This window comes from Nerophis ophidion, linkage group LG26, assembly GCF_033978795.1.
Source record: "Nerophis ophidion isolate RoL-2023_Sa linkage group LG26, RoL_Noph_v1.0, whole genome shotgun sequence".
NCBI lineage: Eukaryota > Metazoa > Chordata > Actinopteri > Syngnathiformes > Syngnathidae > Nerophis > Nerophis ophidion.
This window is the reverse complement of record NC_084636.1, coordinates 32,295,850-32,305,155: the sequence shown is the minus strand read 5'-3', so window position 1 is coordinate 32,305,155 and position 9,306 is coordinate 32,295,850. Positions and strand designations below refer to the sequence as shown.

Below are 9,306 nucleotides of genomic sequence, written 5' to 3'. Positions count from 1 at the left end.
ATATATATATATATATATATATATATATCATATATATACATATATATATATAAATATTTATTTATTATTTTTTTTGGGTTGTAATGTTTCCCGATTTAAAAAAAAAATAATAATAATATACACATATATATATATATGTATATATTTACTATAACATATATATATATGACTATATATACATACATACATATATTTCTATATATATATTTTATTTAAATTTTTTAATTATTATTAAAAAAATTTTTTTATTGATTTTTGAAATGTGTGAATGGATTTCAATCAGGATGAAGAATTGAGATTCAGATGGGACCAGATTTTGTTCTGCACTCCTAGTTCTTACAATGTGAATGTACTATTTGATTCACATCTGAATCATAATTCTTATTCATCTCAATTATAAAACAATTCACAAAAATAAAAATAAAATGTTGTTTTTTTTACATAAAAAAAATATAAATAGAAAAATGTTTCAAAGCAATTTAAAAAAATCTATTAAAAAATACAAATACAATTATTAATATTATTTTTCTTATTAAGAATCAATTTAAAAAAATATGTTTTAGGCCATCTCCATAAATAAACCTTTAAAAAAGGTAAATTACAATAACTAAGCTAATGGTGTTGAATGGAGAAATTATTGTGAATGGGAGGGTCACCCCAATGCATTGTGAATGGGAGGGTCACCCCAATGCATTGTGAATGGGAAAGTCACCCCAATGCATTGTGAATGGGAGGGTCACCCCAATGCATTGTGAATGGGAGGGTCACCCCAATGCATTGTGAATGGGAGGGTCACCCCAATGCATTGTGAATGGGAGGGTCACCCCAATGCATTGTGAAGGGGAGGGTCACCAAAGGACCAGAAAAGGTGCCCAAAGAACCCCAGGGCTACATTGAAGGGAGACGAGAAGCACCGTTTCGGGACAGAGTTTGGAGGAGAAGATGCTCCGAATGCTGGTCAGGAGCAGCAAGTGTTGCTCACAGCTCACGTCCAGGAAGTGACTGAATGACAGGATGAGAACTTCTTTAGGACGCGAGTCCAACCACTCTCTGATCTCACCAAGAACCGTCTGTGAGGAACACAATCATTCATTATTCATCATCATTAGCATAATCATTCATTATTCATCATGTCAACATCAGTACCACAATCATTTATTATTCACCATCAGTAGCAGCATCATTCAATATTCATCATGTTACCATCAGTAGCAGAATCATTCATTATTCATCATGTCATCATCAGTAACAGCATCATTCATTATTTATCATGACATCATCAATAGCAGAATCCTTCATTATTCATCATGTCATCATCAGTGGCACAATCATTCATTATTCCTCATGTCATCAGTAGCCCAATCATTCATTATTCATCATGTCATTGTCCGTCAGTAGCAGAATCATTCATTATTCATCATGTCTTCATAAGTAGCAGAATGATTATTCATCACTATTATCCTTATTATAATATTGTCATCATTGTTATTATTACTGTTATAATCATTATTATTTTAGTTATTATTATATAATTGTTATAATAATTATTATTATCAGTATTATTACTAGTTATTAGATTTTTTGTTATTATTACAATAATTATTAGTATTATAATCAATATTATCATTATTATTAAAGTATAATTATTGTTATTGTCATTACTAAAATCATTGTTATCATGGTATTATAATTATTATTGTCACTATAATAATTAGTATTATAATAATTATTATTATTATAATTGTTGTCATCATTATTATAACTGTTACTATTATAATCATTGTTATTATTATTATTATAGTTATTATTATAAACATAGTAATTATAATTGTTATAATAATTATTATCAGTATTGTTACTATTGTTATTATATTTTTGGGGATTATTATTACAATCATTGTTATTAGTATTATAATCAATATTATAATTATTATTAAAGTATAATTATTGTTATTGTCATCGTTATAATCATTGTTATCATCATTGTATTATAATAATTATTGTCATTACTATTATAATTAGCATTATAATAATTGTTATTATCATTATTATAATTATTGTCATCATTGTTATTATTACTGTTATAATCATTGTTATTATTATAATAGTTATTATAAACATAGTTATGTTGTAATAATTATTATTATCTGTATTATTACTATTATTATAATTTTTTTGTTATTATTATAATCATTGTCATTAGTATTGTCATCAATATGATCATTATTATTAAAGTATAATTATTGTTATTGTCATTATTACAATCATTGTTATTATAATTGTATTATAATTATTATTGTCATTACTATCATAATTAGTATTATAATAATTATTATCATTATTATTATAATTATTATCATTATTATTGTTGTTGTTATTATTGTTGTTATCATTGGTATAATCATTATTGTTATTATCAATACAATTATTATAATTGTTTTTATTACTATTATTTGTATTATTACTACAGTTATTGTTAAAATTATTATTATTCAATTATTGTTATCATTATTAATATTGTTGTTTATTATTATTGTTATCATTGTTATAATTATTTTTGTTGTTATTATCGATACTATTATTATAATTACTGTCTCATTATTATTATTATTTTTATTATTACTACTAGTTATTGTTGGGGCGCTATAGCTCGGTTGGTAGAGTGGCCGTGCCAGCAACTTGAGGGTTGCAGGTTCGATTCCCGCGTCCGCCATCCTAGTCACTGCCGTTGTGTCCTTGGGCAAGACACTTTACCCACCTGCTCCCAGTGCCACCCACACTGGTTTAAATGTAACTTAGATATTGGGTTTCACTATGTAAAGCGCTTTGAGTCACTAGAAAAAAGCGCTATATAAATATAATTCACTTCACTTGATATATTATTATTATCATCATAACATTATTATTATTAAAATATTTTTTATTATTATATTTATATTATTATCATTATTTACATTTTAAAATCATTGTTATTATCAATATTATTATCATTATATTCATTGTTATTATTGTGTCTTCTGGATGTAAACATACCTCCACAGTGAGCGTGCTGTAAACGCCGTGGTAGAAGTAGAGGTCAGTAGAGTTGTCGTTGGGCCGGCGTGCGATTCTCAGGTCACAGTATCTGACCCCGCAGTCCAGCTGCTGCTTCACCGAGTACTCCTGTCAACGCAGTACTACCATGCATCATACCTAGTACTACTACATGCCTGATACTGTTGCTAGGCAGAATTCAGAGGGCTCATGCTTACCTGCCCCAATTGAAAAAAAAAAACCCACCTACAACAACGTGACATTAAGGAGTGGAACAGGAGGACAACAACCTTAGCATAACTATGTGGACTAAATGCAAACTTTTTATTTTAACACCATGCTAGGTTAGCAACACATGAGCTAAATGTGTGTGTTAAAATCATGGTTGTTTTAACAAATGATGACAGATGTGAACAAGAGTATGTGTTGTGTTTGTGTGATGATGTAAATGAGATGTGGTTGTATTGTATATTAAGTATGTGTCCATGAAAGGGCATTTTATGACTTTTCTTTATTTGATTACGTGATATGGTATGATTTTATTGTAATAATTTTATTACATGATTTTTGTATCCCTCTAATTTAGGTAGCCAGGGACTGCAGATGGAAATGAGCTATTTAGCTATAGTCTGGTAAAGAACATCTGTTTTCGAGCTTAATGTTTCTGTGCATTGTCCCTTCAAATAAAGACTGAACTAGGATAGGAGCACATGAGCTAAATGGTAACTTTACATTTTAACATAATTCTCGCCGAGCAACACAAACATAGCTATATAAGCTACATGCAAACTTAATATTTTAACATGCTAGGTTTAGAGCACATGAACTAAATGCTAACATTGCATTTTAACATAATTCTAGCATAGCTATGTAAGCTACTTGCAAACTTTACATTTTAACATGCTAAGCCAGGAACACAAGCAAAATGCTAACATTACATTTTAACATAATTTCATCTAAGCAACACGAGCATAGCTATGTAAGCTGCATGCAATCTTTAATTTCAACATGCTCGGTTAGGAACACATTAGCTAAATATAAACATTACATTTTAACATAAATCTAGCTGAGCAACACGAGCATACCTAAGTAAGCTACAAGCAAACTTTACATTTTAACATGCTAGGTTCGGAACACATGAGCTAAAGGCTAACATTACATTTTAACATAATTCTCGCTGAGCAACACGAGCATAGCTATGTAAGCTACATAAAACTTTTACATTTTAACATTCTAGGTTAGAGCACATGAACTAAATACTAACATTACATTTTAACATAATTCTCGCTGAGCAATACGAGCATAGCTATGTAAGCTACATAAAACTTTTACATTTTAACATTCTGTCAGGCTTTCCCCTGACAGTTTGTCTATGTTTTAGTTTTTTCCTCTGCATTTTTCTGTTTCCTCTGTTTAGTATCTCCTGTCTTTAGTTCCTGTCTAGTGCTCTTATTTTGTCAGCTTCTTGTCTTGTTCCCTGAGTGCTTTGTTCCTCCTCAGCTGCGGCTGATTGGCACCTGGCCACACCTGTTGCCAATCAGCCTGCTCCTATTTGTACCTGCTTTGTCTTGTGTCAGTTGCTGGATCATTGTATTGTCGTTACCTCATGTCACTCTTGTGTCTTTGTTACCTGTCGTGTCTGGCATCATTTCAGCTATAACCTGTCGTGCTACATCTTGTCCTGGTCGTTGTAGCCGTAAGCTGTTTTTGTTAGCCATTAGCTATTTCCAGTTTTTCTGTTTGTTATCCTCTAGCTTGCATGCTAAAGTTCCTTTTTTGTTTTTGTAGCTCCCAGTGCTAGCTCTCTTAGTTTGTTATTCCGCCCACGTGCGTGCTTTTTGATTGTTCTTGTTCTATTATTTATATTAAATAATGTCTTCATATTCTATGCCTGCTTCCGTCTCTGCATCTAGGGGTTCGACATCAAATAACTGACACATTCTAGGTTAGAGCACATGAACTAAATACTAACGTTACATTTTAACATAATTCGAGCATAGCTATGTAAGCTACATGCAAACTTTACATTTTAACATGCTAGGTTAGGAACACAAGCAAAATGCTAACATTACATTTTAACATAATTTCATTCAAGCAACACGAGCATAGCTATATAAGCTACATGCAATGTTTATTTTTAAACATGCTTGGTCAGGAACACATTAGCTAAATATAAACATTACATTTTAACATAAATCTAGCTGAGCAACACGAGCATAGCTATGCAAGCTACATGCAAACTTTACATTTTAACATGCTAGGTTAGGAACAGAAGCAAAATGCTAACATTACATTTTAACATAATTTCATTCAAGCAACACGAGCATAGCTATATAAGCTACATGCAATCTTTAATTTTAACATACTCGGTTAGGAACACATTAGCTAAATATAAACATTACATTTTAACATAATTTTAGCTGAGCAACACGAGCATAGCTATGTAAGCTACATGCAGACTTTACATTTTAACATGCTAGGTTTGGAACACATGAGTTGAATGCTAACATTACATTTTAACACAATTCTCGCTGAGCAACACGAGCATAGCTATGTAAGCTACATAAAACTTTTATATTTTACCATTCTAGGTTAGAGCACATGAACCAAATACTAACATTACATTTTAACATAATTCTAGCATAGCTATGTAAGCTACATGCAAACTTTACATTTTAACATGCTAGGTTAGGAACACATTAGCTAAATATAAACATTACATTTTAACATAATTTTAGCTGAGCAACACGAGCATAGCTATGCAAGCTACATGCAAACTTTACATTTTAACATACTAGGTTCAGAACACATGAGCTAAATGCTAGCATTACATTTTAACATAATTTGATTCAAGCAACACGAGGATAGCTATGTAAGCTGCATGCAATCTTTAATTTTAACATGCTCGGTTAGGAACACATTAGCTAAATATAAACATTACATTTTAACATAATTTTAGCTGAGCAACACGAGCATAGCTATGCAAGCTACATGCAAACTTTACATTTTAACATACTAGGTTCAGAACACATGAGCTAAATGCTAGCATTACATTTTAACATAATTCTCGCTGAGCAACACAAGCATAGCTATGTAAGCTAAATAAACCTTTTACAATTTACCATTCTAGGTTAGAGCACATGAACCAAATACTAACATTACATTTTAACATAATTCTAGCATAGCTATGTAAGCTACATGCAAACTTTACATTTTAACATGCTAAGTCAAGAACACAAGCAAAATGCTAACATTACATTTTAACATAATTTCATCTAAGCAACACGAGCATAGCTATGTAAGCTACATGCAATCTTTAATTTTAACATGCTCGGTTAGGAACACATTAGCTAAATATAAACATTACATTTTAACATAATTTTAGCTGAGCAACACGAGCATAGCTATGCAAGCTACATGCAAACTTTACATTTTAACATACTAGGTTCAGAACACATGAGCTAAATGCTAACATTACATTTTAACATAATTCTCGCTGAGCAACACGAGCATAGCTATGTAAGCTACATAAAACTTTTACAATTTACCATTCTAGGTTAGAGCACATGAACCAAATACTAACATTACATTTTAACATAATTCTAGCATAGCTATGTAAGCTACATGCAAACTTTACATTTTAACATGCTAGGTTAGGAACACAAGCAAAATGCTAACATTACATTTTAACATAATTTGATTCAAGCAACACGAGCATAGCTATGTAAGCTACATGCAATCTTTAATTTTAACATGCTCGGTTAGGAACACATTAGCTAAATATAAACATTACATTTTAACATAATTTTAGCTGAGCAACACGAGCATAGCTATGTAAGCTACATGCAGACTTTACATTTTAACATGCTAGGTTCGGAACACATGAGTTAGATGCTAACATTACATTTTAACACAATTCTCGCTGAACAACACGAGCATAGCTATGTAAGCTACATGCAAACTTTACATTTTAACATACTAGGTTCAGAACACATGAGCTAAATGTTAACATTACATTTTAACATAATTCTCGGTGAGCAACACGAGCATAGCTATGTAAGCTACATGCAATCTTTAATTTTAACATGCTAGGTTAGGAACACATGAGCTAAATGCTAACCTAAAATTTTAACAATTTTATCTAAGCAACAGGAGCATAGCTATGTAAACTACATGCAAACTCCATCCATCCATTTACTACCGCTTATTCCCTTTGGGGTCGCGGGTGGCGCTGGTGCCTATCTCAGCTACAATCGGGCGGAAGGCGGTGTACACCCTGGACAAGTCGCTACTTCATCGCTACATGCAAACTCAACATTTTTAAATCATGCTAGGTTAGCATGCTAACTGTAAAAAAACAAAATGATTAAACTTTTCAAAGTTAAAATTAAGATGAGCCGTGAAGCCTCATTAAAGTTGTTTTGCCACGTTTGCTGTTCATGAACACACGTGATTAAAAAGATACTTTTGCACAAAGCTGTTTGGTCAGTTTGAGAGCGGACTTCCTGTTTCTACCAGGCGCTAGTTTGACGTTCAAGCAGTCAAGTAGGGCGTGGCTTGTTGAAAACAATTTTCCCATTGGCTTAAGCACGCCGAACTCTGCCTAGCAACACATTTGATTGGAGCACCAAAGGGTTTCACCTGCGTGACGGCCCACTTGTACACGAAGGGGCGGATGAGGGGCTTCAGGTAGCGGTCCAGCTTCCGGAGCATGTCTGGCTGGGTCAGGTCGACGGGTGAGCGGTTGTTGGAGTCCAGGCAGTAGGTGATTGCGTTATGGCTGCCTGTACCCAGGGGAGGACAGCGTCATTGTCTGGCGGCCATAGTGGCGTGTGCGCGGCGTACCCGGGATGGCCAGGTGGCAGAGCGGGGTGTCCCACAGGGCGGGCGGCATGTGGGTCATCCAGCTTTCCATGGGCACCGCCCCCAGGCTGTGGCGCCTCTCTGCAGACATGATACTGAACAACACGCTCTTAGCCCGGCGGTCAGCGCAAGAAAGGACACGTTAATGCACGCTTACTCAGTCGCCGGGAGGATTCAGAGGCCGGCACGCCGTCGCGTCGTGGCCGTGCATAAAACATGAGGCAGTGGCAGCGTGGCGCCTCCCCGGCCGCTCCGTAGTTGTGCACCTGCTCGCCTCATCCTAGCGTGCGGGGACCACATGTGAGCGCCGGCGAGGAGACGATGGATGCTGTGGGGGAGGAGGAGGGGAGGCGGGGGGGACAGCACAGGCAGTCACGGAAGAGGGAGGGAGGGGACGGGAATCAGACAGGAAGTAGGACATAGGAAACTGCAATCATTAAAGGCCTACTGAAATGAGATTTTCTTATTTAAACGGGAATACCAGGTCCATTCTACAGTATGTGTCATACTTGATCATTTCGCAATATTGCCATATTTTTGCTGAAATTATTTAGTAGAGAACTTAGACCACGGGTGCCCTTTACGCGAGCTACCAATCGACCGCGGGGGGTGTGTCAGTCGATCTCCAGCCAGGCTTTTAAAAAAAATAGACCTAAAAATTAGTGATCATCAATCTTCACCAAGACGTCACTTAAATGACATTCACGGTACCGGAGGGTCTTGTGAGATGACGCTGGCTGCTGCAAGATCATTATTATGAAAATATGACCGAGAGGAAGGCGAGAAACACTTTTTATTTCAACAGACTCTCGCGCCGTACCTTCCGTCAAAACTCTAAAGGCCGACTGCACATTTCTTATCTTCACAATAAAAGCCCTGCTTCATGCTGCCTGCGCTAACTAAATACAGAGTCTCGGAAAACTGGCGTGCACAAGCGATCCCTCAGAAAGCTGGCGTGCACATCACTTGTGCACGCCAGCTTTCCGAGACTCTTATTTTGTTAGCACAGGCAGCATGAAGCAGGGCTTTTATTGTGAAGATAGGAAATGTGCAGTCGGCCTTTAGAGTTTTGACGGAAGGGACGGCGCGAAAGTCTGTTGAAATAAAAAGTGTTTCTCGCCTACCTCTCTGTCATTTTTTCATAATAATGAACTGGCAGCAGCCAGCGTCATCTCACAAGACCCTCGGGTGCCGTGAATGTCAATCAAGCAAGCTACGGAATTTGCCGCCAGTGTTTTTCTTGTAAAGTGTATGGAAGCTGGATGAATTAGATGCCAAAAACCAACCACTTTCATGTGGTATTGTACAGAAAGGACAACTTTTTTTCTCCTCCATTTGAAAATGTGGGCGTTATCATCATTACTGTCTGATTCCAATCAATGCAAGTCATCAGAATCAGGTAATACACCA

The 9,306-nt window shown here is 35.1% G+C and overlaps 1 protein-coding gene across 4 annotated transcripts in view; it reads right to left on the bottom strand.

The window, feature by feature from the left end:
• Nucleotides 1-9,306, bottom strand: part of plcxd1 (phosphatidylinositol-specific phospholipase C, X domain containing 1) — a 39,800-nt gene that overhangs the window by 13,631 nt on the left and 16,863 nt on the right. For 3 of the 4 annotated variants that reach the window (XM_061888856.1, XM_061888858.1, XM_061888857.1), the window contains 5 exons: nucleotides 8,054-8,224; nucleotides 7,879-7,977; nucleotides 7,675-7,817; nucleotides 3,034-3,162; nucleotides 915-1,070 (listed from right to left, as the gene is read on the bottom strand). In XM_061888856.1, the coding sequence (XP_061744840.1) occupies nucleotides 915-1,070; nucleotides 3,034-3,162; nucleotides 7,675-7,817; nucleotides 7,879-7,977; nucleotides 8,054-8,114 (588 nt within the window). In that variant the 5' untranslated portion in view covers nucleotides 8,115-8,224. Of the gene's footprint in view, nucleotides 1-914; nucleotides 1,071-3,033; nucleotides 3,163-7,674; nucleotides 7,818-7,878; nucleotides 7,992-8,053; nucleotides 8,225-9,306 lie in introns of all 4 variants that reach the window. The other variant, XM_061888859.1, reaches the window with a different exon arrangement.